This window comes from Etheostoma cragini, chromosome 2 (genome assembly GCF_013103735.1).
Source record: "Etheostoma cragini isolate CJK2018 chromosome 2, CSU_Ecrag_1.0, whole genome shotgun sequence".
Lineage (NCBI taxonomy): Eukaryota > Metazoa > Chordata > Actinopteri > Perciformes > Percidae > Etheostoma > Etheostoma cragini.
Genome location: NC_048408.1, coordinates 22,808,903 through 22,822,150, shown reverse-complemented (window position 1 = coordinate 22,822,150; position 13,248 = coordinate 22,808,903). Strand labels below are relative to the sequence as shown.

The 13,248-nt window shown below is 41.9% G+C and overlaps 3 protein-coding genes across 4 annotated transcripts in view; 1 reads left to right on the top strand and 2 right to left on the bottom strand.

Moving 5' to 3' along the window:
* Window positions 1-422: 422 nt before the first annotated feature.
* exosc1 (exosome component 1) lies at window positions 423-4,746 on the bottom strand. The gene is made up of 8 exons (XM_034896704.1): window positions 4,640-4,746; window positions 3,429-3,544; window positions 3,135-3,209; window positions 2,927-3,015; window positions 2,796-2,829; window positions 2,656-2,706; window positions 1,829-1,913; window positions 423-1,208 (listed from the first exon to the last, which is right to left on the bottom strand). Exons 1-8 carry the CDS (start codon window positions 4,665-4,667, stop codon window positions 1,102-1,104), a joined length of 585 nt encoding a protein of 194 aa, XP_034752595.1. The 5' UTR covers window positions 4,668-4,746; the 3' UTR covers window positions 423-1,101.
* A 1,089-nt stretch (window positions 4,747-5,835) lies between these two features.
* pgam1b (phosphoglycerate mutase 1b) lies at window positions 5,836-9,130 on the bottom strand. Its single transcript, XM_034896507.1, has 4 exons — window positions 8,741-9,130; window positions 7,380-7,654; window positions 7,081-7,261; window positions 5,836-6,457 (listed from the first exon to the last, which is right to left on the bottom strand). Exons 1-4 carry the CDS (start codon window positions 8,877-8,879, stop codon window positions 6,288-6,290), a joined length of 765 nt encoding a protein of 254 aa, XP_034752398.1. The 5' UTR covers window positions 8,880-9,130; the 3' UTR covers window positions 5,836-6,287.
* Window positions 9,131-10,499: 1,369 nt separating this feature from the next.
* pi4k2a (phosphatidylinositol 4-kinase type 2 alpha) overlaps window positions 10,500-13,248 on the top strand; it is a 5,400-nt gene continuing 2,651 nt past the window's right edge. Inside the window, exons 1-3 of one of the 2 annotated variants that reach the window (XM_034895974.1) lie at window positions 10,500-10,985; window positions 12,646-12,846; window positions 12,938-13,093. In XM_034895974.1, coding sequence (XP_034751865.1) covers window positions 10,647-10,985; window positions 12,646-12,846; window positions 12,938-13,093 — 696 coding nt within the window. In that variant the 5' untranslated portion in view covers window positions 10,500-10,646. The remainder of the gene's footprint in view (window positions 10,986-12,645; window positions 12,847-12,937; window positions 13,094-13,248) is intronic. The other variant, XM_034895984.1, reaches the window with a different exon arrangement.

The window sequence follows — 13,248 nt, the reverse complement described above, 5'->3', positions numbered from 1 at the left end:
GGAACTTAACTGTTTATTTAAAAAATTGCAATGAGCCTCAGTTGATCATACGAGTAGTGATTTCAATACGTCACTGTTTACACAGAGTTGGAATAAATGTGTTTTTCTAAATATATTAGAGTAAACTCACATTGTAGTTTAATAGATTTATTTTAATCTTGCACAGGAATGTTGTAAAGTGAAAGAATCAAAGTACACTTTACTTCAAAGATAACATGGAAACATTTCTGCTGGCCTGTTGTAATCATTTAACTTTGGCAATGTGCTAGAGAAAAAATAACTGACTATCATGTTAAACTTCAATATTCTGCACAATGATAGCTGTGTCATTCTGATAGAACATTAGGCTCTAAATCACAGTTTCCTTTTGAAATGTTGTGTGCACATTTGTCCGAGGGTCAAGGACAAAATAGCCAGAGGAGATTGTTTTGTCACTTTTCTGGACAGAAAAAAAACCCAAGTCTGTTGCATACTGTACATGACATGCATACGAAGTTTAAAGTGCAGCCCGGCTGGGTGTGCTTATTATTTCAAACCAAATTCAGCCACTGCCCTTTAAATCTCTCTGGTTCAAAATGCAGTTAAAATGCAAACTGCTTCATCCTTCAGGTGTCCTAATGATAAGGCTATTAAACTCATTAGCAAAACGGAGTATCCTGCATCTGTGAAAAAGGCCTTTTTTGACTAGGTGTAACATTCTTCTATGCTTTTAGCTTCATAGTGATCACTTAGAAAGCTCGGAAGCTGCCACGTAACATCCTGAGGGAACGGAGTCACGCTGTTCTAATCAGGTTACTATCAGGCAATTGGAAGGCACATGCACTCACTTTTGTTAAAAATGTCTTTACAACAGTTGCTACATTGTTCAGAATATGTCCCGATAGCTTGGTCTGACTCTGTTTCAGTATTTTCAAGCTGGCACAATCAGATGACACAATGTGCAGAGGGAAAACTATTTAAAAAGACATGAAAGAAGTAGCCAACAATATGCACGGCGTTGAGTCTCTCAGAACATCTGAAACGAGGTGGGAGGCTACTTGATGACAGTGAGTGAAAGAGGGAGGGGAAGCTGTGTGTTCCTTGTGAAAGATAGACGTTGTCTCATGCCTGCAGGTACTCTGGCTGCACGCGGGCCACTTTGCGAAACTCTTTGCTGTGCGTCCGTGGGCACTGCATCTCACACCAGCTGATGGGAACCATCTGGACACCTGATACCCAAAAGAAAATGTTATAACATGAGACAACATGTCGACATACTGTATCCTCACACTATTAACAGCACAACAACTATTCTAAACCCTGAAGATTTATTTAAAACCCCAATTATAAAAACAGTCATTACGGTCTGGAGCGTGCCACTGGAAAATTAATAACGCAAATAACAGCTGTTTGATAGGGGAACTAGAGATCAGACTGCAGTCAGCTGTCAACGTATGGCAGTGTGGCTGGGACGTCACACTTCTTAGTCTTTTTTTTTTGGTCACTTTTATGGCTCTCTGAGGGAAAAAAATAATTGAATTGAAAGGGCTCTTTCTTTCTTTTATGTCTCTACTGGTTCAGACATAATTAGATTGGCACTATTCTAAAATTCTGCCAAAGGTCACAACACTACAAAAAAAGCTTGATAAATGTGCCTCACTATGCAAATGGATGTGTTCCTGTACCTGAAAACCTGTCTGCAGTTATCTCCCCAGTAGCTCTTGCGCCACCTTGTGTTTAAACAGGACACTAGTAATCTGTGTAATGTAATGGAACCCTCTCGTGTTTTGAAGTTTTATATGCAAACAAAATGAAAACATAAACGGTGTAATTGAGCATTGAGAGTTACCTGCTTCACTGTGTGCCACCACCACCCCCAGTTCGTTCTCTGCTGTTGTCAACAGGTAGTTAGACTGCACGTCACCAAGGGAAATCTGACATCACAGGTCAAGGGTTATAGACACAGATGTAAACAGCATATACCCAAACTATTGAAGAGGCAACTGTTTTTTGAATTCCCTCATGGGGAATATCCAAAGGCATTTTAAAAGTAACAAGTGAAAACGTGCATCTGTCACACTCCCAGAGATCATGACAGGGAACGTGGCTGCATCTCAAAACCCTTATTTTATAGCTAGATGAAGGACCATTTTGGATAGGGGTTGAATCATGTTCACCGTGCAGACAGGGGCTGCAGCTTATAATCCTTATTTGATAGCTCCTCAACTCTGGAAAGGGATCGTCGTGGAGCTGTAGAAGAGAACGCCCGAGAGCAGCCTTCCCCGAAGCCGTGCAGCTGAAGGAGTAGCTATTTGCTCGTTGCCTCTCTCCTCCCATGATTTCCTTGTTTCTCTCTAGGTGGATGGTAAATTTCTCCAACCTGGCCTGTGAACGCCTTGGGATCCCCCAGTCGCAGCTGGTTGATGTGGCTCTGGAGAGGGAAGTTTAGGGTCCCCTGCTGGAGCTGCTGTCCCCGCTACCCGACACCGGATAAGCAGACGAAGATGGATAGATGGAGATGCAGCCCATGCCTTTGTTGTTGGGAGGGGATTTTGTTTACTATACCTGAATCAATCTAGGTTTAGGGTTTTAAAAAAAGGCAAGCAATGCTTGTGCTGAATAATTTCATCTTGCACTATTTAATTTGTTTTGGACCCAAGGGCAGGGGAAGGATACCACTTTTGCCAAGACGATGTCGCCAGGTCTAAAGCTTTTGTATATTTCCACCTGTAACAATAAAAGTAAAAGCTTTAAGCTAGGCATGCATCTTAGATTTATGAGTAAACATCTGATTGAATACATGGATTCAAACACACCTTGTCTTTCTCTGTTGCACGCACATCTTCTTTTCTGTAGAGTCAGAGAGAGTGGCCTCAGTTTTGTGAATGACAGAGGGAAGTATGACACAACACATGGTTTCACTACTGGAGACAGTCTCCAGGGTTACCTGATTGTTCCTCTGAAGCGGTCCTTCAGCGGTGTTGAGCCTACATAAAGGATGTGGACCTTGGCGAACCTGGGGTTGATACTGGTCACCTGTCCAAGCAAAGAACGGTGAGGCTCGAGACAAACCAAACGGTCTAAATCTAAAGTGTGGAGGGTCACTGTATCAGATCATTGACATCTAGAAAAATAGCACTGATTCCATTGCATACCTTACAGGTGACTATTGCTCCTACATCGGGTAGTAGCTGCGTTTCTGTTTCCCTCACCACTGAAATCACAGGTAACTAGAAAGACAATGCGCACACACAGGTCACACAAAACTAGTTGAGTTTTTTATGATTTAAGTTCAAACTTGTTAAAAAAAGTCTAGCACGCACACACTCACAAACACACAAACACACACACACACACACCACACACACACACACACACTTTCTCCCGTCACTCCCACGCGTCTAATTGCTTGTGCAACTTTCTCCACCTCTCCTACCCACACCCCTCACCTCCTCTCCCTCGTTTTTCTTGAGCACATAGCCTGCTAGGGAAGAGTAAATGTAGCCATGGCGAAGATATACTCCGGTGCCGGGATGACAGTCTTCTACACTGCATAGCTTGTCACCTGGAAGAAGTGGAAAGCAGTTAGACAGACAGTACTGTTGAAGAAAAGTGGTACAGTTTTTTGTAGTGGAGGTGATCATCTCTGCTAAAAACTGAATAAATTATACACTTTTTTAAAGATAAAACATAAGCTGTTGAAGTAAAAGACCAGAGGCTTTTTTTCACAAAAGTTCTTAAGGTAATTTAGGGTCTCATCTGCTAACTGAATTGATCACAAGACAATTAACATCAGGATATGGAACTACTACTTTGGCTTAGCAATTTTCTGCATTCACATACTTCAACAACAGTAATGCAGTTATAGATTGGTGACAAGTTTACTTTTGAGACTCTGAGGAAAACCCATGGATATTATCAATAAAGTGAAACTCGTCCAGAACAAGTTTTGCTCTAGAATCACTTATCTGGTCCCTTTGAACCATTTAACCTTGGCATTAGCATGACATTAAATACTATTCCTGCCTAAGACAACTTACAGCAACACCCATGTTACTACTTTCAGGAACTGGTGTTTCCAATGCAACTTTAACACACCAAAAAGGTCCCTAGCACCTTACATAACTGCTTGGTTTAAAAGATTTGTAACATTGTTGACATTCCCTACTGCCACCAATAACAGAGGATATCACATGGGAGAGTCAAGAAGAGTAAGAGAGGAATGCGGCTATCCTGCCCGAGGCAGTGGGCAGGGCAGGAGATGAAACATGCCATTGGAAGTATAAGTCAGGAGCCCTCCACGAGTACTGTAGGCTAACGTTAAATTGTTTACCATAAAACATTTTTGATAAAATAGCACTCATCTTTGAGCACAGCGGGCTGTTAACTTATGTGCGCTGCACACTCACATTTAACAGATAGCCATACATTTAAAAGAAGCGGAATGTAACGTTAACTGTGCTGGAAGCCCGAGCCCACACTACGCATGGCAGCTGGAAATAGTGTGTTTTACACCGTCGGACTGCAGAGTAACTATAATTTATAGAAACACGGCGACATCCACAAACCCCCACATTAGCACTGAACGACAAAACCGTCTAGTCTAAGTTTAACTTAACTACCACTTCAGTGACAGTAACAGCACATTTACGGGACTCACCTGGAACACACAGCTTCATGGGCGACATGTTTTCGAGAAGAGCAGCTCCTCAGCCGATTGGCTGTGTCGAAGTGCTCAAGTCGAATCTGATTGGCCGGTCGCACGCTGAGCGGAAGGAAAGAAGGACGGCTCGGTCTGCCATGTTTGTTGAGTCACACATGTTGTCACATCCATGTAGCGGATGCGCCACAAAGCAACTCTCATAAAGAATGAACGGGGCTCTACCTTCAGTCTAACCTACATATGGATCTAATTACATCCATGTCAATCTAATGCATCCACATCCGATCTATATACATGAATTTAATAGGTTTACTATTTAGCCTACAATTGCCTTCTTCTACAGCAACCACATAAAAAACATGTTATCGACATAAATTAAATGGGTAAAAACCATGTTGATTTGTGAGGGGTTTGCCTATTAATATGGTATTTGTCAGTTAAGTACTAAGTCATTTTAATAATCTAGTGAGATATTGTTTTTGTTCATTATGCTTTGCAACTTAGTTTCTGATTTGATTAGCTAGCATTTAAATGCATCTTTTTTTATTTGTAAATGTTAGTGTATGCAGGACATGCACTGACACCGTGCAGGAACAAAACTTATTTAGGGGGCAGCATCACATTAGAGGGATATATGTGTGCTATAGTGCGTATTTTCTGTCACCCCCATGAGGAATTCTAAGTAATGACAAAACTGTCATCCACATCCACATGATGCAAGCCCTCCGTGATCGCGCACCCCTCCTCCACATAGTTGCTATTAGCCGAGGAGGACACTGAGGATTAAAAAAACATGATGGACTCTTCATCAGAGGTAATTGCATTCACTCAAGATTCTGCACACAAAAGTTGCCGGACAACACTAGTTTCTGTACATAGCCATACTGAGAAATACACAGAGTTTTGTTTGAGTTGATTGTCCTAATTAGCTTTGTAGCAACTCATTTGGCAATGGCTTGAATGTAGCGGAAGTCCGCTAATATTACAAAGTTACGCACTAAAGCTTTAAATATCCAAATTGTAAAAGGATTGTGTTCTCTAGGACCCAATAATAAATAACATAACATACATATCAGGTGTGTATTTATACTTGTATTTACTATTATAAATGAGAGACTACACCAAACCAATGATTCATAAGGAAAGGGTGGACATTAACGCTGGAAGACAAAGTCAGACAATACCAGATTTCCTCACATGATGGCTGACAACATTTATTATTCTTCTCACAATGACACAGCAAACAAAAATCAGCAGTGCATAGCAACTTGCCCTTTTAACAACAGCCAGTGTTTAATTGTAGGTTACACTGCTTCCACTTAGCAGTCCTACATGGGGTGGAAATAGGAGGAAAACATGAAATGACTGCAGGGTGAGTCTATACTAGGTCCGGTCTGCTGTTCCCGAATTTTGCATTTCGGTCAGTGCTTAAACAATATTACAGCTTTTATCAATTGTGTTATTATGACATGTATGTTTCTGCATGTCATAAAGTAAAGACCAATCAAATCAATAAAAAATAAGGTGCACATTGTGTGTTTGAGTATGCAAGTCTGGGATGACAGTGACAGTAATTTACCTTCTATTAACTTGATAACTGAACAGCACATGGGCAATGCTCTAGCTCTTCTACGGGGCAGGGAGTCTATTTTTTGGCTTTGCCCTGAGCAGCCACAGCTTCCATTGCCTTCTTAACGGTCTCCTCATCTCCCAGAAACTGCATGGGTCCTAAAGGCTTCAGGTTCTTGTCTAGCTCATACACAATGGGGATACCTGTGGGCAGGTTCAGCTCCATGATTGCCTCCTCTGACATACCTGGGAAAACAGAAACAGACAGGCAGAGGTTAGAATCCATTTGGATGGATATACCTTTCATACATCTGATCAGACTGAGAGAGGAAAGTTTAGTTTTAAAGTGCTTATTAAAAAATAAATTAAAAAAATGCTGTTTTTCTCACAAATGCATGAACGTTGATTTTAGCCTTTACCACTTAGATGGGCATGGAACTCTCAGTTTAAGAATTAGTAGAAATAGAAAATTTGACTCTCTCCCTTCTATATATATATATATATATATACATACATACATACATACATACACATATAATATATATATATATACACATAAATATACACACACACACACACACACACACACACACACACACTAACTAGAGATACTCTCAGAGACCAGAGATCACCTATAGACGGCACTTACACAGTTTAGTTTTGTAAAGATTCATTCAATAAATTCAGCGTCAATGATTTTGTAAAATAGTAAAATAATGAATTGTTTAATTATTATTATTATTATTATCATCATCCTTTATTCCTTTTTTTTTTTTTTTACAATATTAAGGGAAACGTCCCTGAATGTAACAGGGGATAAGCAGTTTGACACTGGGCAGCAACTCAAATGTCTCCTCTCTGTCTCTTACCCTCAAGATGTTTGACGATGCCCCGGAGACTGTTGCCATGGGCAGCAATTAGCACTCTCTTTCCCTCTTTGATCTGTGGAACGATCTCTTCGTTCCAGAAGGGCAGAGCCCTGGCGATGGTGTCTTTGAGACTCTCACAGCTGGGAAGCTGGTCTTCTGTCAGGTCGGCATAACGCCGGTCCTACAACCAAACACAGAGTTAATGTTGTCAACTGTGTTTTAGCGGTGTGACCTTTCACTGATGTAAAAATGTCTTCATTTGTATAAGAGAAGGCGACAATGGGTTCCTGTGGTGTTACCTTGCTGATGCTCTGATAGAAGTCATGCCCTTCATCCATGGATGGGGGAGGAATGTCAAAAGAGCGCCTCCAGATCTTGACCTGGGCCTCTCCGTGCTTAGCTGCTGTTTCAGCCTTGTTCAGCCCAGTCAGGCCCCCGTAGTGGCGCTCATTCAGGCGCCAGGTCCGGTGGACGGGCAGCCACATCTGGTCAATGCTGTCCAGAACAAACCACAGGGTGCGGATGGCCCTCTTTAGGACTGAGGTGTAGCAAATATCGAATTCATAGCCAGCATCTGAGGTGAATCAGAGAAAGGACATGAAAAAGACGGTAAATGTGAATAGACAGAGGTTCATACAGTATATACTTATATATAAGAGCAAAGTGCAAGGCAACATACAAATACACAGGAATTCTGCATTGTTTATTGCTTCTCTCCCAGAACATTTGCTTTTGCTTAGTCAGGGGCAGCGCCATCCCATAGGACCCTGGCAGACTGTAGGCTCTGCAGGACGTGCCTGCAGAGGATTTATGGGTCATAGAAAAACCAACCAGAGTGTGTGCCACACAAAAAGAAATAAAACTGTTCTAGCCTTTACCATTTCCCCTCCACCTAACCCTGCAGAGTCCAGCATAGTGAATGGCAAAATCTCACTCAGTAAATAGAAGTAATCTTTACTGATAACGACGGCATCTTTGCGCCACAGTCCGGCCTTGCGCTTCATTATACCTTATGAATGAATGTTTTCCTGGTGTGATCAGATGACAACATTTAGAGTTGTCTCCTGACAGTCAAGTTGTGGCAGAATCTGCAGGCTTGTTCACTATTTGTTTAAGACATCACATCCCAATTAGTATGTGTTTTGGAGCTGTAGATTTCAAAATGTTCCTGTAAAATTATCATATCAATAACATCTGTCAGTCCATGGCCTAATGACTTTCCCTAAGTATCTCTGCTGTTAAGCTTACTGTAGAGAAATCAAAATGATTCTATTTGTCTTTACTATAAATGGCAAACAACACTAGGGGCTACCACTGTCTTGACTGAAGTGTGGAACTATCATGGGCTCGGGGGGAAATGGGTCCAGCAGAAACTGATCTGTGCCAGACTGACACGTCTGATCAAAACATTTTCACCATTACATTCTCCTAGAAATGCTTAGCCTATCTAGTTCGTTACAGTTCAAAGACAGCAACAATCCAGCCCAATAATAGTAATAAAGTCACTTCCCTCTCCCTTGCTGCTGGCTCTTCTTGTGTCGCAATAGACCACCAGCTACCTGTTTCCCATCCGACAGAGTTGCATAAGCAATGGAAACGGCTTAATCCAATGAGCGAGAGAAAGTCTGACTGGGCCCTGTCACATTATCTGGTAGCCTACCTTTTAAGGCCTGTCCACCTCTTTTTGCCTCATGCTCCCCGGTCTCACTCAGGTCCGCGTCGAACCAGCCGCAGAAGCGGTTTTCCTGGTTCCAGCAGCTCTCTCCATGGCGGATCAGGACCAGTTTATATGCAGCCATCCTCACACCGATGCCCTCTGCGCTGGATTTCCGGGAAATGTGGGGTAAGTGACTGTTCTTAAAGTGCAGTAGCGACGTCCGCAGATATGTCTTGACTTTCCCGCAACCCCAAGGACGGCTACTAAGAAGCGGGCGCAGTATTTTTGATAGTCTGGAGGGATAAATTGTTGTATCAGTAGGTGTATAAAGCTGGCTGGTCTGTCCGAATTTGACGGATCTCACGACACGAGCCCTCTTCCTGCTGGTGTCCACCAATCAAAAAGCGAGCTGTGTGCGCCGGAGGAGGAGGGAGGCTGGAGGATGCGCACAGCGGCACGTCCACACGCCCAGCACGGCATCCTGCAGGCTGGCTGGTGTGAATCATTTGGGAAATCTGCCTTGTAACACAAACATACAGTAGGCCTACGCTAGCCTGTATCATGAACATGACTAACATGATTAGGCCTACCGGAGTAAGTGGAAAACTATACTAGAATCCACATCTTCAGATACCAATCAGTCACAAGACATTTAACAAACATCCTACTCTCACAACAACACCTCTGCATGGATTTACTTTTTTACGTATAGGTCTATTTAAGGTTGCCTTATTTTGCTCTATCTCACAGACAAATTGTTGCTGCATAGACAGTGAGTGTAGACTTTAACCTTGGCCCTGGATAAGATAAAAAGCAGGACAGAGAGTTTTTACAAATAATATCAATATGTTTATTTTTAGGCATAAATATAGCTATATACAATTAAAACTGCTTTGAAATTTAATGTGGTGTTATATACCAGTATAATGGACTGAAAGACTATTAGCTTTTTATGTGCTCATCTTTAAGTTTGCTCATGAGGGATTTATAAGGACCTCATGGATTTGTGACTTGGACTTCCCCAGCTACACTGACTGTAATTAAATTAATAAAATTAGATTGGAATGTGGTTTAAACGTCCTTCAATAGACCCCCCTGCTGAGGCATACATGAGTATGAATTTAGAAAGGTTTAGCTATGGTTTGTGACCTTTGATCTTTCAATGTAGGGGCGGATAGTTGTTTGTCAGATGCTCATTGGTCTGGGACACACAAATGCAAATTACAAATAATTGAGGAAAGGCCAGTGTCAAAGATAAAGTTAAAAGAATTGTTCTTTTAGTATTTTGGTTTAGAAAACCAACAACTAAAAAAATAGTTAGAGTAAATATCTTGACAAATAAAGATAATTTATCACTTTTGTATCCGTTAATAATATAATTTAATGATTACATTTTATCAAATGAATTTGAGAAATGTTAAATGTAGGCCACAACAACCTTTGGAGTTGAATTTGGCTGTGTAGACCTATATTGCAAAAATTTCCAGTCTGACAACTGCAAGTATTCATCAGTCCCATGATAGCAGATTTTCACTAAAGGCTTTTTTATTAGGATGGAGTTAATTGATTGGGTTATGGGTTAACCCAGAGTGATAGAGAGAGACATATGGCTCAGGGTTAACCATGCTCTGACGTAACGTGTCTTCCTTGGGCGAATTGGTCTTGTCCAATCAACGCTAGAGATTAGATTGAACGCTGATTGGTTAAAAATCAAAACACTTTACGAGTCCCGCCTCTTCCCGGAAGCTGACTGTCACCTGACTTTTCTTTTTCTTTTCCTTGTTAGCCAGCGTCAGTACATAGCCAACAAAACGACCGTCACACTTTCTTTCCCTCTTCTATTCCGTCCTCTTTTCTTTTCTTCTCTTTCTACAGGAGTTAAAATAACTCCTAGTCCACCTCCAAAATCATGGATGAGACGAGTCCGCTCGTCTCTCCCCTTCGGGACTCGGGTGATTTCAGCTACTGTCCCACAGAGCCCACCAGCCCCCGGGGCGCGTTTGGAAACACACCGGGCTCTGTGGTTCGTATCCCGGCAGGCAGCCCGGGGCGCAGCCGGGAGAGACAACCGCTCCTGGACCGGGACCGTGGGAGCTCGCCGCGGGAGCCGCACAGGAACGAGTTCCCGGAGGATCCCGAGTTCAGAGAGATCATCCGAAAGGCCGAGCGAGCCATAGAGGAGGGGATCTACCCAGAGAGGATCTACCAGGGATCCAGTGGAAGCTATTTTGTCAAAGACTCACAGGGGGTAAGAAGACGCTCCTAACTTATTTTACCAACAGTTGTCATGCTAACGTTGCATTTAGCTGTCTTATGACTGATCTTTGGTAGCTGAAGTGTTGTGTGTGTGTGTGTGTGTGTGTTGCAATGGCTGCAAGATGTTTTGATAAAAGTATTGGTCCCTTCTACGAAAGGCCCTCTTCCAACTAGCCTGTGATGACTTGGCAAATAGGCTGTAATATGTACTTGTGAAATATCCATATCGCAGAGGGGCGCAATGTTTGTTACAGGCCAAATATGTGTCATTGCCTACCTTATTTCTGAATGAAGTATTGTGTTGCTGCAGAGACGTCCCGGCCTACAGATCCTATCCTACGGACTACAGACAGCATCTTTATTTGGTACAGTTCCAGATAAAAAATCACACTATAATCATTTTAATTTTAAGATTTAATATAAGTCAGGGGAAAATTTGAATAATGATACAAACGTGGTCATTCCCTTCAATGTCGTGAATCATGTTGCAATAGCAATATCATTCAGTATTATCGCAATTAGATATCTTTCTCATATTGCGCAACTCTAACTGTAATGCATGCCAACACAACATGAACCTACAGTTTCAACTAATAAACAATAGGATATAACTTTGATTTTACACTGACAGTGTAAATACTCAAAGTAATGACATACAGTCAACACAGTTATAAAAAATAATTTAAGAAAAGTCTTGCTTTTCCTTATATTGCAAAAATTAGGCAAAGAAGTCTTTGGTGTCTAACAGAAGATGCTGAGCGAGCACAAATGCCTGTTGCATCAGTTATAATCACCATATTTCCTTTTTCCCACATTGCCACACATTCGAGACAAAAAGGGGAATCAATTCTTAGAATCATTCTTAGAGTATTTCTTCCTTAAGTTGTCACCCTGGATTTCCCTTAACTTTTATCATGCCAGGTTTATGACTGTAAACCTTTATCCTATCGTGCCAGAATAATGATGGTAAACTTTGATCGGCATTATGTGCCAACTTCTCCACTCACTTAAGGCTTTTAAAACAGAAAAAAGTATTTTAGGTTGCATGAGCTTTTCATCCAGTGACCTAGTTCCCTTGCCCCCCACCTCTTTAGTTTCTTTAGTTAATCACCATTGTGCTAAATAGTCATGTGCTAGCTCTCGGTGAGGATATATTCTCTTCAATGACCAAATTTAGTGTGTATGTGTGTGTGTCATACAAGCGACACATAGTATGGGATTTTTAAATAAAACTTTGTAGTGACACCCAAAATCTAACTTCTGTCAAACACTAGGTGCAGTGCTATAGGTGTTAAAGAAAATTCAGTTCAATTTTCTTTTTTTTTTTACAGAGAACGGTGGCTGTGGAAAGCTTCAATTCATTTCAGCAACAGTGGATTTTAATAGGGACACATTGTACACTGTGTACAAGAAATGTGTCATTTTTAAACCACTCCTGCAGCACAATCCACCTCTCCACTGTCCCTCTGCGTGCTTCAAGTTTACAAGGAGGATATTGTCCTTAAGTTTCAATGTTGAATTGTCTTATACACAACCTAACCTTCCTTTCTTCTCTATTCCTAAACTTTCCTATCTTAACTCTGGATAACTTGGGATTCTGTCTGTTTTCATGATGTTCCTTCTCATTTTCCTTCCTCTGCTTCCCTCCAAAGAAAATCATCGGCGTGTTCAAACCTAAGAATGAAGAACCCTATGGCCAGCTGAACCCCAAATGGACCAAGTGGCTCCAGAAGCTGTGTTGCCCCTGCTGTTTTGGCCGTGACTGTTTGGTCCTGAACCAGGGTTACCTCTCAGAGGCCGGCGCAAGCCTGGTCGACCAGAAACTTGAGCTCAACATCGTTCCCACGACCAAGGTATGATCACACACAGTGCTGCCTCCACATAACAAGAGCCACAAACCATTTGGCAAATACTGCCTCTCTCAATCAACCTTTTGCACTCCAGGTGGTGTACCTGGCTAGTGAAACATTCAACTACAGTGCCATAGACAGGGTGAAGTCTCGTGGAAAGAGGCTTGCCCTGGAGAAAGTACCTAAAGTGGGCCAGCGCTTCCACAGGATTGGACTGCCACCCAAGGTGATGAATTGTTGTATTACACAGGTGATTGCTTTCAGTGATAGATTTTGTGTGTATTATCGATCAAATTCATCCAGTGGTCTGCGGCTTTCAAAAAAAGAAAGAAGTATATCGCCATTTGACAAGCAACTATAAGACCAAGTCATTTTGTGAGAACAGAAGGGGAGGGGGGGGGGGGG